The following is a 21,396-nucleotide window of genomic DNA, read 5'->3' on the forward strand; positions in this document are numbered from 1 at the left end:
TAATAGCTTCATAGTGAGAACTCAGATGTGTGCTCTTTAAAGCCGTTTTTTATATCAGAATGATTTTGGAATGGATGTGGGGAAAGCTAGAGATACATGAGGAGTTCTGTTTCACCAGCAGACTGTTTCCCTGCCTGGGTAGTCATCTCAGTTTGTATTTGTAAGAACGCAGTTCGTTATTTTACCATGTACATTGGCCACCCTCCAGCTGTGGGATTCTTCAGTGCTGCTGCTGAAATCTGTCCTCTCTGCTGTTTTGTGCTCCTCAGTGCCCCTTGTGCCGGGTCCTGTGACTCATGGAAGTAAGGAGGCTGGAAACTACCCAGCTGAATAATGCAGGGTTAGTTTTTTTTAGCTGCATTTGTCTGCAGCTACTGCTGGGACAACAGAATGGGCAAGTATGAAGGCAAAGCTGCCAGGGGACTTTTCTTTTTGTTAAACCCATTGTGGTAAGAACCAAAACCTCACTTGTACTTTGAGTATCAGGAGAAACTTATTTCATAAAACTAAGTGGGCCTCTTGTGTCTCTTGGATATTGTGAAAGATTCAACCATCCTGCCTGTTGTTCGTCAGTGGAGAAGATGTTAACAGGCGTGAGTGTGCAGTGGATGGCAAAGAATGGTTACCAACACAGTAGAATATGCAGGATAGAGAGCAGGATGAGGTGCTAGCAATGATAAGCAACGTCAAGCCTTGGAAGTGAGAGTGAGCAGTTTGTACTTGGAGGGGAAATACAAATTATCTGTCGCTGTGAAAACTTAAGAGAGGTCAGCCAAGTTATTTGGACTTCCTGCTTCTCCTATGCTTGATGCCTGATAGTGCTATGTCTGGGACGTAGGCCGCCAAAGGAACGGAAATGGGGATGGAAAGCTTAACTGAATTGTGTTTAGATGTACTGCAAGGAGAAGAGATCAAGTTGACTGGTCCAGCATTCAGACTGGACATGTATCAGAAAGTAGCAGATCAGGTATTCAGGTAGCACAAGAAGTGAGCACAAGTGATTGCATCAGAGCTGGAAAGGAGCTAAAAATAGTTATAAATGAAATACAAATGCATCAGTACTTTACATCTAGTGAGTCATTTTGTCTTCTTTGTACCTGGTAACTCTTTTATGTATCTGGAAATGAACTTTTAACGAAGAATAGATTAGATGTTACAGCTTTCGAGTAGTTATGAGGGGATGTTTTTACTTAGAAGTTCTGTAATTCCGCCTGTGGCTTGTTTGTTGATTTTAATGTTAGACAAGATTCTTAGCAGAATCCAGTTTGGCCTTGTGAATAATGAAGGCCATAGATTGCAGTCTTTTAGCTTTGAAATGATAAACAGCTTTAAAGGCAGCCTCTGCAATCATTCTGCATAATTTATAAGATAAGCTATGTGCTAGTGTGTTTTATAAACTGCTTTCCAAATTCACTACTTTAAGATAAGCTACGTGTTAATGTTTGTTATAAACTGCTTTCCAAATCCATGACTGGTCTGTGTGTGCATATTTCAGAAGTCTGTAATACAGATTAGAAAAGAGATGGTGTTTACCTCTGGATGTTGCTAGTTGAGAGTGACGATGACTGAACATCTTCATCCTGCTATTTGGAATATTATCCGGAAACCAAGCAAGATACCTCAGTCTGTTCTTAAAAATTATACCTCCAAGTAACAATGTGGAATTTACTGCATGGGATGCTCTATAGACTTCGCCTGTTTTTCTCAACTCAATTTTTCCCTTTTATTCAGTAAAGGTCTAAACCTTTGAGCTGGCTTGTACCTACTTGATCTTTAGGATTAATAAACACAGCCCATACTCATGTTTATTCAGAAGCTGCAACTTTCCATAGTCAGAAACTGCAATTATGTAGACCTATGTCTGGTATTTGTGTGCCATTTAAAAGTTTACAGTGCCTGATTGGGAGCAAAAGAAGCTAGGAACACTTAGGGATTAAGGTGGAGGCATTTTGTACCTGATCAGTGACATCAAGGGTTTCAGACATGCAGCAGTCACAAAGCAATTAAAGCACTTTGGTTTTCAGTGCTTTTAGTCTTTATGTATGATTTTATAGAAATATGCATTGGTAAACCCCTGTTATATTGCAGTGGCAGGCAGTGTGTAAGGTCAGGTTAAATATTAGCAAGCTGTATGTAGTTTGTGTCTTCTATTTATATGTGGGAAAAGGAACTATGCTGGAAATACTTTATGGCGTTTGCTCTTCAAAGACTTCTTTGGATTCTTTTTGGTAGTATTGACATTTTACTGACTAGCAGTTGTTTTATACATGATTTCAGCATTTCTCAACAACTAATAATGTGGAGATCAGAGGTGGTCAGAATTAAGCAAACAAATCAGTTTCAAGCATTTCACAGTGAAATATATAGAGAGAAATACAAGTTAATTGAAGTTATCTGAGAGTCACTGATACTTACCATGGTATTATTTTGTTTATGTTTTCATAGCCATCGTGAAACTATGTGGAAATGGGGTAGCGGAGATGATTCTCCTTCCAAAACAGTAGTAAGTATCAAATTCCTATTAAAATATTATTTTCTTAAGAATGTCTGACATAGAGAATCTTTACTTGTTGATACACTAATGGCGTGTATTTGCTCTTTCACAAGTAAGTTGCTTAACTAGTTTTGCTGTGACTCAGTTTTAGGGCTCTAAAAGTCAGGTTGGGCTCTTGCTTGCTGTTCATGTGGTATTTAATCTCGTGTGTGTAACACAGCTGCTCTGTTCCTTTTCATGCTTATCTTGCTTTAAGAAAACATCTGTAGGAATTACATAAGCTTTATCCCAAGGGTATTTTTTGGGTATAGCATATCTAATATCAATATTTTATTGCTGACAGATTCAGCAACCCTACTGGTTGTTACAGTGCAAATCCAGTAAGGAAATCCAGTTTTAAATACCTGGGAAGCTGTGATGGTTTTGCTGTATTTCAAAGTGATATTCCTAAACCAGTTTCTAAGATTTATAAGCTTATGTCTGTCAAACTTGCTAAAGTTGGTGTATGCTCATATAGTACATGTAAGTTTTGGTCTTGCACTCTAATAATGTTTACTGAATGTTTAAAAACCCCCAAAGCAACCCCAGCAGACTTTTTTCAGGACCAGTGTTGTCTGCACCATTTTGTTTGCTCAAACTGTACTTGATGTCTGCAGGCTGCAGGCTCACAAGATGCAGAAAGCATGTCAGTGACGGATTTGACTGACCAGCTGACAAGTACTGAACAGCTGGTAACACAGCTAAAGGAGCTTGTCAGGGAGAAGGATGCTGAGCTTCGAAATAAAGATCTTCAGTTAAAGGTACCCTGCATGTATTGTTGCCAAAATATACTGTTTACAAAACCCCTTTGTTCCTGTTTATCATGAGCTGTTTTCATAGAGACAAGCTTTTAGTCAGTTATGACAACTCTAGGAACGCAAGGAGCACAACTCTAGGAACACAACTGTGACAAATTAGTCACAGTTAGCTGCTTTGGTTCCTGAACGTCACTGCTTTTTGCCAGTGTGTCTTCTGTTTCAAAACTGTAACTGCATTTGGGTATTATATTACAATGTGTGTTCCTTGCATGAACAGATGGACTTAATCATTGCAAGGGATAGGCTGACTTTCCGAGAGCTAGAGGTGTATGGTCATTTTAGCTAAATAAGGGGAAACCCACTGTCTAAATCATTACTGGGCATTTAGTGAGATGCCAACTTACCTAAAACTGGATTTCTGTAGGTAATTTCTTATTTATTCTTCCACAATATGTATCTATTTTGTCATATAGTGATCTTGCTATTCATGCTATTATGTATTATCCTCTGCTTTTGATGTGCATTAGGAAGGATGAAACTAGAAAGAGTTCATATTTAATATCCTGAAGACTTTTGAGGGTTTGTTATTCTTTACTCTGTTGTTCTTTAAACAGTTATAAGGTGGGTCTGTTCCTGCAGGAGACTTAGTTTTACACTTTTAAAAAACATCTTCTGTGGGCACAAACAGCAAAGTGTTAAAATACAGACTTTTCTAAAACTCATTGTAAATTAAGTTTACTCTTCAAACAAAATCAAATATGCTTTTATAATATTATGAATTAATTGTTCTTGTTAAAAAATCAAGCCCTGAATTTGTATTGCTGTAAAAAAATAGGATGTTTTCTGACATTATAATGTTCTGGATCCCACACAATAATAATAACCATGTGCAGAAAGCTTAAATAGTGAAAGGAGGGTTGTTTCATATATGCAGACCTGTTGCATGTGACATGAGAATGTCTCTTCAGGGGAAAGAGCTTTTAGACTTTAGGTCTCTCTCTTAACGAAAGAGTTGAAGGATGCAGTTGTTCATGTAAATAATTTAGTCCTTCATGACTTTGATATTTGTAGGAGGAGAAGGAATCTGCTGATGCCAAACTTTCCAAGTTAAAACTGCAAAACAAAGCCAAGGTTGCGTCGTTAACTTCACAGTTGGAAGAACTTAAGAAACAGTTAGCAGTATCAGGAGGCTCTGAGGCAAAAGCAGAACAAAAGAAGGTAAGTGTCCTTATGTTTTAAAGCAGACATAGTTAGGTAAGGCTGCAGACAGTTTTGTGTGCTGGACTCGCATGTGGGACAAAAGTTCAGATTTTGAGCTGAGTCAGGTTAGGCTCAGGGCTGACTTTGTGGGTGCTGTCAGTCCATCTGTGTATTTCTGTTTCACTCTTTTATCTTTCTGTAGAAATTTAGAAAACTGTACATTCCTTTCAAATTGTTTTAGTAAAATAACCTTCGTCTTGGTGGCACCTCAAAATCTTAACTCATGTGAATCAGGAAGATAAGTTTGTGGGAAAAAATGAAAACAAAGTGTATCTTGTTACTGTAATGTCCAAGACAAAAATGGAAATACAAAAGTGTCCTTCATAGCAAAATGTTTGTTGGAAGGTCTCATTTAAATGACCAGTGTTTTGTTGTAGTGCAGTTGTATGAGTAGACTTGTATTTCTTTAACATGGCATGTTTTAACTACATACAGCCTCTAAAATAACTTCAGTGAGGCTTTAATATTTCTAGGGGGTTTGTTCTTTTAAAGGTGTGTTGAAAGGGAACAGAAACAGATCAGTTTGAAGTCTTCAAGTGTACTCAAAAGAGACACTGGAGGTAGTTATTTATGTTACTTTGCTAATAAAGCATGCTTTTAGCAACTGTACTTGATTTCTTTTGTAATGGCAAATATTTTCTGTAACCCAGTAGTTATACCTACCAAAACTCTGATTAGAAGCTCTGTGCCTAGGAACAGTTTAATTTCTCCTTTGTTCCCCCAAATAATCCTTTTTTTCTCTCTGAGTTGTATGGACTACACTTAGCAGGTTATACAGATTATAATTTGGTAGAGGACATAAAAGCCATTTTTGCATGTCCCAGGCCACTTTGCAGCAATAACTATCATTGATAATTGAAATACAAAGGTTTTTACAAGTTTGATACAAATTTCATTCCTGATACATCACTTCTACATAGAATATGTAATATGTAGGAGAACTGAAACACAAACCATGAGTAAAGTACACTTATTCTCACTAGTATTTTCTGAATAGGTAGAGGTACAGAAGTCAGGTGTTATGTACTTATGACTTATGGAATACAAAACTCCCTGGTTTTGCAGGTGTCAAAAGATGGTGACCCGGAAAATGCAGCAGCAAATCGGGGGAAGGTACTAGTACTGAGAAGGAGAATTGAAGAACTAGAATCCCAGATCACACAGAAAAATGAGGAGCTACAAAAAAAGGTGGTGTTTTTGGTGATGCTAAGTGTGTGGCTTTTCACAGCTGTGCTATAGGATTATATTGCAATATATTTGTTTAAATATTTAATTCTGTATTAAGTTACTAAACAGATAACCTTGAGTTTTCTGTTGAGTAGACAGAGATGTTTATACACTGCAAGCTGCCTGAGCAAAGGCAGTGAGAATTCTGTCACTGCATCTTCAGTGAGTAGTGAATCCTCAAGCATGCTTTTGTAATCATAGGAAAATGAATAGAATAGGAAACACAAATGCAAACATTGTGGGTTAGTGTTATATTTATGCTGTTCTGCTTCAGTTCTTGTTGCAATAGTAAGTTATAACAGGAAGAAATGTAGGCAAGGGATGATTTCATGTGAAGGTTTGTAGCTGTTCTCTGCAGTGATGTGTTTTGTGGACATATGGCTGTTTGCTGTGGGAAGTGGCAGGAATGTGAATGCTGCAGAATTTCAGAGAAATGGTCCAATAATTAAAGATTCCACTTAAAATTGAACCAGGTTCCAAATTTGATTATCATTTTTTCAGTACCCTAATAGAGGCAATAAGGAAATAGCGCAAACTGTTCTCGTTTTCATTTTCAGAGTCTTGAGCTGGAGGCACAGCGCTGTCGTGGGGCTGAAATGGATGCCATGCTGGCACAGAAGGAAAAGAAGTTAGCTGAAAGAGATGCTTATATCATTGATTTACAGACAGCGTGTGGATCAAGTGGTGTTACCAATGAAATTCTCTTTCCCAGTGAAGAATTGAAGGTATATTAGCAGCTCAAATACTAGATCTCCATAGATGTTTCAAGGAATCAATGAATTCTGATCTGCTATACAGTGGATTCTTCTCTGAAGCACAAGTCTTGTACAGTTATTCATGTGAATAAAAATTCTTTACTGATTATTTTCATTTATGTCTATATACATATATTTATTTACTACTTCTGTCAGTACCATTTATACATGTTAGTATTAAATGTGGAATCTGCTGACAAAGCTCTTTCAAAGTAAAACCAAACTTGATTTTAAGTTTACTGTAGCTTTAACTGAGGGAAGAGCTTCTATATCTTTTTTTCTGGGTCCATTCTTCTAATGGTCTTTTGATTTGCATTCTAAAGAATCAGCTGGCTATTAAAGAGTCATCACTACAAAGCATGCAGATTCTAGTTCAGAACCTTACCAAGAAGGTTGGAGACAGTGAAGAAAAATGTAGCCTGTTCCAGGAACAGATTGAGAGTCTTAAAAATATGCAGAGCAAAGAAAGAGAGCTTTTCCTGGGAAAAGAAGCCTCGTATATGAATAATGTAAGTAAATGCACTGTAAAAACATTTACATTCTTTGGTGGAAGAAGTAGTATCTCGGCTGTAATGTTTCTAGCTCAGTAGTTAAGAAATGCCATTTTTAATTTTGGATGATTTTTGAGTGAAGATCGATATGATGTTCAGATGAAATGAGAATAATGAGCAGCAGATAGTTTGTGCTAATGATAATCCAACTTAAAAGTTTTGTGCAAGAAAGGAAATTAAGGATGTGGATGGTGTTTGGACATGGAGGAACCTAGCGTGTACCAGAGTGAAGTGGGTTGTGCAGAATTCCAGTTGAACAACCTCCAAACATCTCTTTCTCATATCTCAAGGTGCAAAAATGCACACATGCAGTGGCTGGTAGTGGTTTTGGATTATTGGAGCCATTCTTGGCACAAATGGTTGTTTGACAGATGGATTTCACTTGGTGCTGAGAGCTGTCTGGCACACTTCTTGATATGAGATCATGGGAAAAAAATTGTTTTCCTCATGGTGGAGAAAGAGCTGAAGAAGTCTGGTATACTTAATGGGAAACTTTCTCTGGAAGTTAGCAGCTGATTGATAGGGCAAGACAAACAATGACTTATTAAATAATAGTTAAAAGGTGGAACTAGGGAGCATGTTATCCTTACCTTTGTGTTACCAGCTCTTCCAGCTGTCTTGGAAGCTAAATCTTGGATTTTAATGTGATATACATGACCCCTTAGTATTTGAGTTCTACCACATATGAAACTACTCGCCTCAGTATGCCCCACATCATTTGATGTCTGAGTTTATTCATCGATAACAAAAAACCTACTTCTGATGCTGAACATGACCACACCTGTTCGGCAGCACACAGGAAATAAGTTTTAATACAGGAAAGAGAAAAAAAGAAAAACAGCTGACACTGTAAAAGCCATTTCACGAGCGCAGTTTCATCCTTCTGATATAAATCTGGTTAGGAATTTATGTGAACTTATTCAAAATGTCATTAGTGAGATTCCAAAAGTTATATACAGTTCTCCTAAAAGTTTTAAGATACAGACATGTTGGAAGTAGAATACAGGTTTTGAAAAGGAGACAGCAAGGTTTCGAAACTGCTGTTTGGCCTTAGTCAATAGAAACTTGCTAGAAATAAACATCATCATTGTAATCTTTTAGAAATTAGAAGTCTGAGGACAGTGGCATCCAAAAAAGAAAGGTGGAGATCTGTGACATTAAAGAAAAATGAATGGTACCATGCTTCTCATTTAAAGTGTATTATTGTGGAATTGAGACAAGTTTTCTGTAAGGGGGAGGTTTATCTGCATGCACCACTGACATCAGTAATCATGACAGATCAGTATATTTGCAGTTAACTAGAAGCAAAATTCAGACTTAAAATAGAATGCATTATCTTGCTGTACCTTTAGTTAGACAGTTCAGCGTACTTTACTATAGACTGTTTCCATATTTACTTTCTCTGGTTTTTTTAGGTACGTGTGTGTCAATATATTATCCAGGAAAAGGAAAAGGAACTGCAGGCACAGAGGGAAAAGCATGAGCAGGAGCTCTTTAAATTGGCTGCTAAATCTGACGCAAGTGCTGACCTAGAACAGGTATGTTGCTTTGGAAACTCAATAGCTTGCCTTGATTTAGTTATACGTGGCAATTTGAAATCATGTAATTACTAACCTCTGCAGCACAGTTCTGATCTCTGCTTGGGAAAATAAAGGTAAGTCTTTTTCCTTTGAAAGTTTTAACTCCTTCATTGATTGTTTGGCTTTATATTGTTTTGCTAGCTACTAAAGGCCTTGAAACAGAAGCTCCATGAAAAGGAAGAAGTCATGCTGGGAAGGACACAGGTGATAGATGTCTTGCAGAAAGAATTGGATGCCAAGGACCAGCAATTGAAAGTAAGAAATAGAATCATAAAATCACAGAATGGTTTGGATTGGGAAGGACCATAAGGTAATCTAATTCCAACCCCCCTGCCCCAGGCAGGGACAGCTTCCACTAGACCAGGTTGCTCCAAGCCCTGCCAGACCTGGCCTTGAACACTGCCAGGGATGGCGCACTCACAACTTCCTTTGGCAGCTGGAGCCAGTGCCTCACCACTCTTGCAACTGAGAATTTCTTCTTTATATCTAATGTCAGTTTAAACCCATTCGTCCTTGTCCTAACACTCCAGCCCCTGCTGAAGAGTCCCTCTCTGTCATCCTTGTAGCCCCTTTCAGATACTGGAAGCTGCTGTGAGGTCTCCCCAGAGCCTTCTCTTCTCCAGGCTGAACAGCTCCGATTTTCTCAGCCTATGTCTGTATGGCAGTGCTCTACCCCGCTTATCATCCTCATGGCCTCCCCTGATCTCGCTTCAATAGTTCCATGCCCTTCTTATGCTGGGGACACCAGAACGATACACAGTACTCCAAGTGGGGTCTCAATAGTACAAGTGCAAAACAAAACTGATCAGGTCAATTACAAGTTCACAAAGCTGTTTGGTTTTGCACAAAAGATAGTTTTGCATAAAATATTCAGGCAGCTCTTTGGAGGCCTTGGCATGTGCTAATAACAACCATAGTTGTGCAAGCAGATATGAATTCCAGTTAGAAAATCAGTGTAAAGGAGAAGTAAAGCCCATAAAATATGAAACTGTAAACTCTCATCCAAGTTTGTCTTGATTAATTTTGGGAACTTGCCATGTAGGGAAGACTTTTACTCTCAAACGCTTTCGGGTTCTCTAGAGACTGCAGCAGCCCCAAAAGTGAGGTTTCATTTTCTCCCTCCCAAAGAGTGTTTTGCTGCCTGTGTGTCTTTCCTTTTGCTGTATTTCTACTAATGGCAAAAGCAACAGCTAACAAAATTCTTTGTGTTTTAGTATCTAACGTGACCCCTGATTATAGCCTTTGAGTGCAGCTGCTCCAGTTCAACAGTATAGAAAAAGGACTTTGTGGTCACCAAGATAAGTATCTAGAGACTTTGCTGGAACAGGCATGTTATAGCCTGTCTGGGGAGCCAGGTCCAACATTTTAGCTATTTCCACCAGATTTTCAACTTCCCAAGCAGTTTTAACCATATTTTGGAAACGTTCGCTCTGCTGTTCTGCACAGCTTCTCTACTTGAACAGTTTATAGTCCCAGCTTTATGTATCATGAAAGTAGTCTTTTGAACAGCGGGAGTAATGTGAGTGGCCTGCTCTTTTCCTACAGTGATCTTTTCTGCCTCTTTATGTGTTAAAATAACTGATCTAAAGACACTAAAAGTAGAATAAACACTAATAGAAAACTAGTTAGCACCAAAATATTGTAAAGGAGAACTAGATCATTTTGCCAGCTTTAATGGATGTAGGTGACAATACCTGGGTCACCCTGTGGTGAGCATCTTTTGAGTTCACTGTTACAGATCTGCTTTGGGGTTTGTTTGGGGATTTTTTTAAATATTCTGTAGAAACAAAACTCCTTTTTTCATTCCATTTTCATCTGTTGGAGTGATTGCATGTAGTTTGCTCTCAGTGCTGCCATTTTGCTGAAGTCCCCACTTCAGTCTTGGAAAGTCAGAGCTGAGTAGTAGAACTTTTGTAGTAGAGCCAGATTACCAGCAGTAGCCCTGATTTCTTATTATAGTCTGTGTATGTATGATCGTATTGTAGCAATACAGATACAATATTTGACAGGGATACTAAATATATTTCTGTTACAATATAAAAGTGTTTTTTGTTTTTCTTCCTTTTTTTTTTATTTTTCCAGGAGATTAATGAAAACATGAAACGTCTTCTGTCTGAAAAAGAAAACCTTCAGTCTAAACTGGATGCTGAGAAACACGTAATGAGAGCCCAGTTAAAAGACATGATGGAGAAACATGAGCTTGAAATGTCAAAAGTTAAGGAGAAATATAATGCTGAACTGCATGAAATTCAAGAGAAACATGAAACTGAGCTGCAGGAGAAGGATCAAGCCCTGTTTCAGCTGAAGAAACAAGTGGAGGAGTTAAGTGGTAGTGGACAAACGAAGTCAAAAGAAATTGGCGATCTGGAGTCTATAACCCAAGAGAAGATGAAAGACTTAGAAGGTATCCTATTTGAACAGTTATTGCATATGAAGGGTTTCTTTGCACCCAACTGTTACATGCTGTTTGCCAATTTTATACCTCTTGCAAGTAGGGCTACATTAAATTTAGTGGAAGAGATATTGCCACACTAATTAAGAGGTATCTCTGGTCAAATACTATAATCTTGAGGGTTATAGGAACACTGAGATAATCACATGAACTATACATTTCTCACTGCATTTTTTATTGTTATGTTTTTCTGTAAATGTAATTGTCTCATAAACTGTATAACTTCCAGTTGTTAAACTAAATGTAGGTCCTTGTATTAATAACCTTTTTATGGTTTAAATAATTCTTTTCCATCTTGTTTCTTAGCACAAGTGAAATTGAAAGCAGAAGAGGCCAGCAAATCTGAAGCAAAGTTTCTGAAAATGAAGGCTTGGTCTAAATCAAAAATCAAACAACTGGAGGATGAACTAAAAAATGTATGGGTAACATTATGGTTAATACTCCATGGCTGTTTTAAACTACTGTACTTGGAGATTTGACTGAAAAAAGTAAAATATGGAGTAAATAGAGTATTAAAATAATTTATTTGAAGTATCTTTATATGTAAATTAGTGTATGAAAATTACATTGACATAAAATGTTGATACAGGGTGAAGTTTCAACAGAAATTAGTATAAACTGGGGTTCAAACCAGCATTCAGAAATAGATCTATTAGAGATTAGCGGATTTCAAATATTGGAAACACAGCTATTTTAGTTGACTTTGCTGTGATTTTGGTGTTTGATGCATTTGAAAACTCATAACACTTTTCTTTTAGTTTTCATCAAAGAATAATGATGTGTCTGCCTTAAACAATCGTATCTCAGAATTAGAAACGGAAAATGAAGAACTCCAGACAAAGCTGCAGTCGTTACATGAAATCAGAACTCAAAATGGTAAAAAAGAAAGAATCTTTCTTTTGCAGATGATTAAAAGTAAAGAGACAAAAATAAATGAACTTTCTAATTTTCATTTTCAAAGTGTATCTTTTTTTGAAACAGATTCTGAAGTAACTTCATGCAACTCTGAACAAAAGCTTGGAGTGTTTTAAGTCAGAGTTACAGCTCAGTTTTTCCTTCTCTAAATCTGCCTGTGCATAATTCTTGTTACATTTAGGCTTAGGCAGAATCGATGTAAACTTTTCCAAAAAGTGGCAGAAGCATCTTCTTAGGAGGAAAAATGAGGCCAAACACAGTTGGAAAATTTATCAGAGTATACACAATAAACTTCTGAGAGCAGTGAGTTACAAGTGAATTATCTTTTCTTTTGTAAGGATTTGAGAGAGAATTTTTGCTTAAAACCTCAGTTTAAAGTAGAGCACAGAGAGATTTTTTTTGTTTCACCTTGCGTTTTCTCTGATGTCCTTTCTATAAATGGAAAGTGGTTGAATTTTGAGGTCACCAGTCTAAATTGCTAGCAGCTTAGCTTTAAAGTACTCATCAATATTTAATAATCAAGAAGACAATATCATGGCTAGATGCATAATGCAGCCTAAAAGGTCATCTAATTCGAACAAATTATCATCTGAATTTTCATTTTTTATTGATCTCTTTATTATTTTTGTGTGCTAAGGAACCAAATTTCTGATGTGTTTTTTGTAGAAGAATTGCTGACTAAGCTGGAAGTCTATGAAGAGCAGCAAAGGAAGCTGCAAGCTGATCTTGACCAAGTTACAAAGAGGGCAGCTTCACAGGTTAACTTTAAAATTGATTTCTATGAGTTACTGATTCACTCAAACAGTGCTAATTAGACATTGAGAAGTGTGTGAGCTGGATTTTGGAGCTGAAAATGAATTTAGTGGTGTATGGAATTGTCTATGTCAGTAGCTGTTCAGTTGGACAACAAGGTGACAGGCTCTGAATTGCTTAAAATGAATGATTTCTGCTTGCTTTGCCATGTACCTTAATTTGCATTTTTTCTAAGCAATTTATTTAGTTACATGTAACACAAATCATCAAAGCATTGTTTTGTGTACAATATGAATAGCTTTCAGAAGGAAATAATAGCTGTAACCTGTTGATGGATGTATAGGTCTGGAGAAGAAAGTGAGAAGACTCAGAAAATATTGCTTAAGGGGCTTTAGATGGATTGACAGTACATATTAATTGTGGTAGTTTTGTACAGCCCTAGCAGAGGGCCAGTTTGAAACAGTTACTGTATTTTGCTTAAAAAAGAATGGGGTTTTTCCAAATTTTATGGAAAAGTTGGAGTTTTGTTTGGCAAAATCTTAACATGGTTTTTATTTTGATGGGAATGCAGGATCATTTCTATTCTGTTCACAGGGGAAAAAAGTTAATAGAGATTTGTTATCCCTCATAAAGACAATTGGATATTGCTTTACTTTGAAATATTGCTAAGATTATAATGTGCCATAAAAATAATTTGATTAAAAAGCCATTTTTGTTTAAAAATATGTGGTATTTTACAGATTGCTGAGATTGATTTTTACATAACCTACAATAGCAATTGTCATTGCTGTCATAGATCTTTATGCGAAGTAGTGAATTGTAATGGATTGTTTTCGCTGTGAATGGTTTGCCAACTTCAATGTTATTTACGTTTGCAGTGGGATTTGGTAAATACATTTTTGTGCTCAACTTCTCTTGTTTAGGCCAGTGAATCAGGGAGTGTGGATGAACTGCAGAGTCAGCTCTTGGAATGGCAAGAAAATGTGCAAGAGTCGGAGGAGTCGCGTGATCAAGTCAGGGAAGAGAAATCTGCTATGGCCTTGAGAATGGCTCAGATTGAGGAGGAGAGAGAAGGTGAATTGTTTTATATACAGTACAGTTACAATCTTTTGTGTGTGCTGTAGTTCAGACTGAATTGATAGCAAACCCCCACGCCTTAGTTCTATAGTCATAAGACTTGTACAGTGACTGAAATTGCTTAAATTTGCAATTTCTCCTTTTTCCTGTTTCCTTGGATCTATGTTTTTCATACATTCATCTTTTTGGTATCATTTTGATTAGTAGATGTGCCCATTCTGTTTGCCATCTGAGTTGCTGCTTTGTCAGACTGCTTGAACTTACTGTGAAAGCTTATTGTCTGCATACACACGGTCAATGATAAAAAGTTCACCATTGAAATACTGAAGCTGCCTGCTTAGAACAACCCATGAAGGTGTGGGGAACCATATAGGCTTGGCTTGAATTTGATGAGTAGAGGTGGTGCTTTAGTAAAATGTACCTGAGATGGAGTTTCCCTTTAGACATAATTAATGAGAAACCTTTCTTAGAGTATTTAGTAATCTGTTAGTAAGTGTCGCTTGTATAGGTCACCTGAATAACATTGATAGTTGTTTGGAGCTAAAGATATTAAATTGCCTACAGAAAATAAGTAATCCAAGGTTTTATGGTTTTCTAAATTATTAATAAAACGATGAGAAAGTGAAGCAGCTTCTATTAAAACTTAACAAAAGTCTGGATAATTTCAGATAGTTTTTACTGCTTTTTCTGTGCCAACTAGTACTATAATGTAATTTTTATACTCTTAGTTAACTGTGTGGGAATTAATGGAAAATTTGAATGCACACAACCTACCATCATAATTAATCCACTTAGTTAATTTGAGATTGAACCACTGTTGATTTACATGAGCAATTTGGAAGTTCAGCATGGAAGCACAGAAATGCTTTAAGGATCGCATCTCCTCCTTTTGAGGGATTTACATGTGTAATGCTTTGAAATGGAAAGAGAATAATACTCCTTTCATTAAAACAACCTGTTACCTCACCTGGAGTAACTGCAGCTCCACATGCAATTTTGATACCAGTTGTAGAACTTCATCTGTGTCAGTCCATGTATGATTTTGTGGTTTTTTTTTTCCCCTGGGATAAGCATGACCTTTCTGTTTCTTTTTTCCTGCCGTTGCACCTGATGAGCACTCAGCGTCCCTTCCCCCTCCACTCCTACCCTACACTGCGATTTGGTCAGCCAGTGAGAACAGAGTTTCCCATCAGTTTTGTGCATGCAGGTTCCTGCAGCAATGGCAACTTGTAATATACTGTTGTTGATTTCTCCTGGTTTGGCTTCTTTGGAGGAAATTGCCAACAGTACCTTATAAGATTTGCCATTGATGGTATGTGGGTTTTAGCAATACATGTAACAAATGCTGGGTTTAACTTGATTTTTTTTTTCCTGCCTTGCAATACCTGTTTCTTCATTTATATTAACCAAATCATCTTCGTTTTCCTTTGTAGTAACAGCTGACTCCATATTTATGTTGTAACCTTATCTAGAGAAAAATTTCTTGACTTGCTGCAAGTGGTTGTGACTAAGTAAGAAACAAATTCATTTAAATACTCTAAGTAGGACTAGAAATTCAGTAGTAGTTAACAAAAAACCAAAACCAGAGTTATATTCCATCCCATAAATTGCTGAACTTTTCATGCATTCATATTAGGCACCAATATTTTAAAATCATAGAATCAACAAGGTTGGAAGAGACCTTTAAGATCAGCAAGTCTAACCCTTAAGCAATATATAAACCCATTTATTCCATCATAGTCTATGACAATTTGCCATGTGTGGTCATTGTCTCTGTCGGGTTGAATGTGTGGGGACCTGCAAAAGCATAGAGGATGACAGTATTGATTACACTTACAGACCAGGGCTTGTTTCTTCTGCACACCACTAAAGATTGTGATATTTAGTGTGAATAGGAACTAGAGACACAGCATTAGTTAATTTAAATGTGTGCAGAAAGGTGTTCTGGGAAGCTTTTTGTATTTTGCGCTACATACAATTGCAATTGAAAAGCTCCCTGAGCTCAGAGAATAGATTCAGAGCAGCCCTGCGGAGAGGACTTGGGGGTGCTAGTCAATGACAGAATGAACATGAGCCGGCAGTGTGTGCTTGCAGCCCAGAAAGCCAACCATATCCTGGGCTGCATCAAAAGGAGTGTGACCAGCAGGTCGAAGGAGGTGATCCTGCCCCTTTATTCTGCTCTTGTGAGACCTCACTTGGAGCATTGTGTGCAGTTCTGGTGTCCTCAACATAAAAAGGACATGGATCTGTTGGAACAAGTCCAGAGGAGGCCATGAGGATGATCAGGGCCTGGAGCACCTCCTGTATGAAGATCGGCTGAGAAAGTTGGGACTGTTCAGCCTGGAGAATAGAATGCTGTGTGGAGACCTCAGAGCAGCCTTCCAGTATCTGAAGGGAGCCTATAGGGATGCTGGGGATGGACTCTTCATTAGGGACTGTAGTGACAGGACAAGGGGTAATGGGTTAAAACTTAAAGAGGGGAAGTTTAGATTGGATATAAGGAGGAAATTCTTTCCTGTTAGGGTGGTGAGGCACTGGAATAGGTTGCCCAAGGAGGTTGTGAATGCTCCATCCCTGTCAGTGTTCAAGGCCAGGTTGGACGAGGCCTTGGGTGATACGGTTTAGAGCGAGGTGTCCCTGCCTATGGCAGGGGGTTTGGAACTGGATGATCTTAACATCCTTTCCAACCCTAACTATTCTATGATTCCATTAGAAAATGTGTTTGCTTACTAATTGCTGATAAATTAATGCTAAATTTAACTGAAAATGTTTTAACGCTTGCTTAGGTGTGCTCTGGTTTCTCTACTTTGATTTTTCACGTGATAATGGTAATTTAATTCTTTTTTCCTTATCAAATACTTACAAGCCTAAATATTTTTGTGTTCCTGAAGAACAGTGTGTTATACATTCTGATTAAACTTAAACCCAGACCACATCAAATTCAATGTCCAAGAAATTGAATTTATTTTTTTTTTCCCCTCCAAAAGAAGGATTAAGTTCTTTCCTTGCTTCTTGAGTAGTGTCACTGATTTCAGTGACAACTCTTGTAAACAGAGGTGTAAGGCTTGTGATCAACATTTGGCACTTATTTTCACACCTTTAAAGAAGTATGTATAAGAATTAAATATTAATTAAATTAATTAATAAGAGAATTGATTAATAATAAGAATTAAATATAAAATCTATACTGGAAAATAAACAAAGGCGTGTAACATGAATGCTGCTGAAGTGACAGTGCCAGAAGCCAAAATGTAACAAAAACCAGAATTAAACCCCAATTTAACAGACCTGTTTTAAGAGGGTCATTAATTTTTTTTCTCTGTTTAACTTTTTTTCCTCTAATCTCTTCTGACAACATGTTAAGTATGGAATTTAGAAATATTACAGGAAGAGCTTTAATCTAGGAAGTGTTACTGAACTGCATGTTAGTGACATTATGGTATATGTCCAAGTACTCTGTGGACAACTCAGCTGGAAGTTGAGTGTTCCCAGTGGGGCTCAACCACCTCATTTCAGGTATTAGCCTCACAGATGCTTCAACATAAGTTCTCTGAATTTTGCATGCTGTGAGGACAACTGTGGATTGATGTGGTTAAATTGAAAGCTAAACGCGTAACTGTCTAATTACTCTAACTTTTAATTAGTATGGAGCCACCTTTGCTTTCGCTTCTGTTTGCTGACTGTTCTGTTTTGTCTGCTTTGCATGAAACATCTATTTCCAAATCTGTTACCCCAAACATGTTTTGTCGTATCGCAAAACAGATGGGAATGTACTTGAAATGAAAAATCATTTCTAACAATGGACAGGATGCATACCTAAGCTTTCATATTCTGAATTTATGCAGTGTGTTTATTTACAAGTGATTCTCTATTTGTCTTAAAAAGAATGGTATTACTAATCTGTGATAAGATGGTTTGATGCCAGTTTGCAGTGTAACACGTGCTTGTGACTTCCTCAGATGGTCTGGCTTTGTGGCTTATACTAAATTCAAAGTTGAAAGGAACACGTCATTTCCATAAAACTCATTGTTCAGATTGTGCACAACACAGCTGTTTCAGCTGATGCCTTTCTCATACAAATGAGGTATATTTTAACCTGGTAAATTGAAATGAGATGTAATATAGCATTTGAATTGGTTGGCATTTTTTTCTAGTATCAGTATAACCTCACCCTTTTTAGTCTTCTATATAAAATCTTCATTTAGAGCTGACGAAGAAGTAAGGTTAGACTTCAGTTTGCTTCTTCTTAGTAAGACATGCAGACTTTAGTTTCATGTTCTATGTAATAATGTTGGAGAGAAAACACAGGGTAAATGCAGTGAATTGCTTCTTTAATCTTGTTCCTGTCACTCATTCATAGGGACTTCAGCCTGTCCCTGGCCTCTCTTTTCATGTATTAGTGTCTGATGTAAATGTAATTGCATTCCTGTGGCACAAAACTGATTGAGGATGACTGGTTCTTTCCTGGCTGCTCTGATCCAGCCATAGTCTCAGGGGAACAGGAGCTGGAGGAGGAACTGACCACAGTTCAAGGAATGGGCAGGCTACAGCAGGCAAGAAGAAAAAGCAATCAAACCAGCAGGAAGCTTCAGGTGGGTTAAAAGAGGTTATTTTTGCCTTTATGTTAATAAAAATATGGAAAGTACTATTATTTGTATGGTGTTTTACACTTAAAACATTAAGGACTTAACTTAGATTACTTACAGAACTGAAAACATTGGTAATTTAATGATTGTAGCCAGACGTAGTGAGAAGGTAAGAAATTCCAGTGCATCACACATCTCCATTCCATGAGTCTGCTTAATTTTACACTGAAAACTAATGAGCTTCCCTCTGGAGTAACTCACTCCAATGCTTGAAGCTATGTGCATGATTAATATGTTGAGGCTATCTTTGCTTTAGATACAATCTTCATGAATCTCTCTGTTGGTGGAGCTTTCCTGAATAAATGTCGAGTAGTTTCACTTCATTCAGGTGTAATTCTGGGTACTTAGTGATGTAACTTGCACAAAAAGATGATAGTTCTTGTAAGAAAAAATTGATGTCATTGTCACATTAACATACCACTGGAAGTGTAATTTAATATTTAGTTAACTCCAGTACTTTACTTTGAGATTCAGACAACCTGTTAATTAGAAATTGGGACTAATTAAGGTATGCAGACATAGTTACTCATTGGCCTGAAGACGCCTGAGGGTGTCTTCAAAGGCCTGGTAGATACTACAAAAACCTGTGGAAGACTTGGCTTTTCCAGAAATAAAACCTGGAAGCTGGGCAGGTTACTCCAGTGTCCACAGCAATCCCATGTACTTTTAAGCACCTGATTCACATGCTGAGTTTTAGGACTTTTAATGGAAACCTATGCTTTTAATAACAGAATATGTTAATAGTCTGTTATTAAATATGCTGGATGCCGGAGGGGGAGTCTTCATCAGGGAATTTAGTGATAGGACAAGGGGTAATGGGTTTAAATTGAAAGATGGGAAGTTCAGGTTATATATATAAGGAAGATGTGCTTTACTGTGAGCATGATGAGGCACTGGCACAAGTTGCCCATAGAAGTGGTAAATGCTTCATCCCTGGCAGTGTTCAAAGCCAGGTTGGACAGAGCCTTGGGTGACATGGTCTAGTGTGAGGTGTCCCTGCCCATGGCAGGAGAGTTGGAACTGAATGATCTTAAGGTCCTTTCCAACTCAAACCATTCTGTGATTCTATAATGTGTATTTTACCCATGCTTCCTTTCTTCTTTAATTCAAACTTCATTCTCTTGTTTCGTGCATAGGAAGAATACAACTTCGATAGAAAACAATGCTTTCAAGAATTGAACGCCACCTTGGATAGCACTGATTCAGCTGAAGGAGAAAACATGGGAGGTTGGTGGCCAGAGTACACTTCACCTAATGCAGGTGTGATAGAGACTAGACAGTTTATTAAAGCATGCACAGCATCTGTATTTTGTGTCTATTTTTGTTTTCAAATTCAACTAACAACCCATTTGTGGTGTATTCTAATCTTTGTGGAATTTTTTTGGCTTTCCTTTTCTTTTTCATTTTAAAGCATGTGCGTGCTGGATGAACTGCCTAGTTTTGGTTCAGAATTAGAATACACAACCACACACTGGAATTAGTTGAGCCTTGGTGCCTATGAAATACCCTCTGTGGCAAGATCATATATTTTTTAAGTTATGAGTCTTGTCCTGTGAATGTGTTTCCAGTTTACATCACAGTTGTGTTGCAAAGCAGAATTGTGTTCCATTGCTGTATGCTTTTAATTTAAAGGTCAAATTCATATTTTTTTTAATGCTAATGTTTTTGTATCGATGATAAAGGCTGCAAATGTATCTTATTAAAGTGGAATAGACTCACTTGATACAGACCAGTTTGATTATCAATAATTACTTCAGATTTGATCCTGTAATTACATGAGTAACTTGAGATTGAAGGAACAGGAGCCACACGATTGATTAAGCCGGGGTATTGTTTACATAATATTGGTCGATGAGAAAATGAACATGAGCCGGCTTCAGTGTGCGCTCACAGCCCAGAAAGCCAACCGTATCCTGGGCTGCATCAAAAGGAGCGTGACCCGCAGGTCGAAGGAGATGATCCTGCCCCTCTACTCTGCTCTCGTGAGACCTCACCTGGAGTATTGTGTGCAGTTCTGGTGTCCTTAACAGAAAAAGGACATGGAACTGTTGGAACAAGTCCAGAGGAGGCCACGAGGATGATCAGGGGCTGGAGCACCTCCTGTATGGAGACAGGCTGAGAAAGTTGGGGCTGTTCAGCCTGGAGAATAGAAGGCTGCATGGAGACCTCATAGCAGCCTTCCAGTATCGGAAGGGGGCCTATAGGGATGCTGGGGATGGACTCTTCATTAGGGACTGTAGTGACAGGACAAGGGGTAATGGGTTAAAACTTAAAGAGGGGAAGTTTAGATTGGAGATAAGGAAGAAGTTCTTTACTGTGATGGTGGTGAAGCACTGGAATGGGTTGCCCAGGGAAGTTATGAATGCTCCATCCCTGGTGGTGTTCAGGTCCAGGTTGGACAGAGCCTTGGGTGGCATGGTTTAGTGTGAGGTGTTCCTGCCCATGGCAGGGGGTTGGAACTGGATGATCTTAAGAGCCTTTCCAACCCTAACTATTCTATGATTCTATGAGTATTTCTGCCAAGGTCTGAGTTTTTAAGCTATGCAAGTTTATTTTAGTTTTCCATCAGTTAAGGGTAATTTTGACATCTCATTTTTGGAAACAGAAGACCTCAGGCATTTCCACTGGAAATGGTTGAGCCCTGATTGTGCCCAAACCAGTGAGAATTGTGATTCAGAAGCTGAAGCTTTCTAGACTTCAGGAATTTTAGTAGGCCTTTCCTGAAATAACTTCTTCTTTGACTTAAGTAGGTTTACGGAGTGTGGTTGAAGAGTTGGAATTGGAAAGAAATCAACTGCAGGAACAAATTCTTTTTCTAGAAGAACGTTGTCAAGATTTGGAAGATAGATTGCAGCTTCAGGGGAGAATGGAGGCTCTTCAGGTGAGCTG

The 21,396-nt window shown here is 37.9% G+C and overlaps 1 protein-coding gene across 6 annotated transcripts in view; it reads left to right on the top strand.

Moving 5' to 3' along the window:
• Positions 1-249: 249 nt before the first annotated feature.
• The window catches only part of LOC133207010 (golgin subfamily B member 1-like), a 44,156-nt gene continuing 23,009 nt past the window's right edge, over positions 250-21,396 (top strand). For 2 of the 6 annotated variants that reach the window (XM_061343490.1, XM_061343495.1), the window contains exons 1-16: positions 2,446-2,503; positions 3,151-3,294; positions 4,363-4,509; positions 5,617-5,739; positions 6,336-6,503; positions 6,857-7,042; positions 8,500-8,622; positions 8,806-8,919; positions 10,747-11,068; positions 11,423-11,532; positions 11,875-11,992; positions 12,698-12,789; positions 13,708-13,858; positions 18,344-18,453; positions 19,644-19,767; positions 21,255-21,388. In XM_061343490.1, coding sequence (XP_061199474.1) covers positions 2,459-2,503; positions 3,151-3,294; positions 4,363-4,509; positions 5,617-5,739; positions 6,336-6,503; positions 6,857-7,042; positions 8,500-8,622; positions 8,806-8,919; positions 10,747-11,068; positions 11,423-11,532; positions 11,875-11,992; positions 12,698-12,789; positions 13,708-13,858; positions 18,344-18,453; positions 19,644-19,767; positions 21,255-21,388 — 2,211 coding nt within the window. In that variant the 5' untranslated portion in view covers positions 2,446-2,458. Of the gene's footprint in view, positions 706-2,445; positions 2,504-3,150; positions 3,295-4,362; positions 4,510-5,616; positions 5,740-6,335; positions 6,504-6,856; positions 7,043-8,499; positions 8,623-8,805; positions 8,920-10,746; positions 11,069-11,422; positions 11,533-11,874; positions 11,993-12,697; positions 12,790-13,707; positions 13,859-18,343; positions 18,454-19,643; positions 19,768-21,254; positions 21,389-21,396 lie in introns of those variants that run through there. The other 4 variants (XR_009723925.1, XM_061343491.1, XM_061343493.1 and 1 more) reach the window with 4 other exon arrangements.

This window comes from Neopsephotus bourkii, unplaced genomic scaffold (genome assembly GCF_033783945.1).
Source record: "Neopsephotus bourkii isolate Nb327-2 ecotype Australia unplaced genomic scaffold, CSIRO-AGI_Nbou_v1 NB_1825, whole genome shotgun sequence".
Taxonomy (NCBI): domain Eukaryota; kingdom Metazoa; phylum Chordata; class Aves; order Psittaciformes; family Psittacidae; genus Neopsephotus; species Neopsephotus bourkii.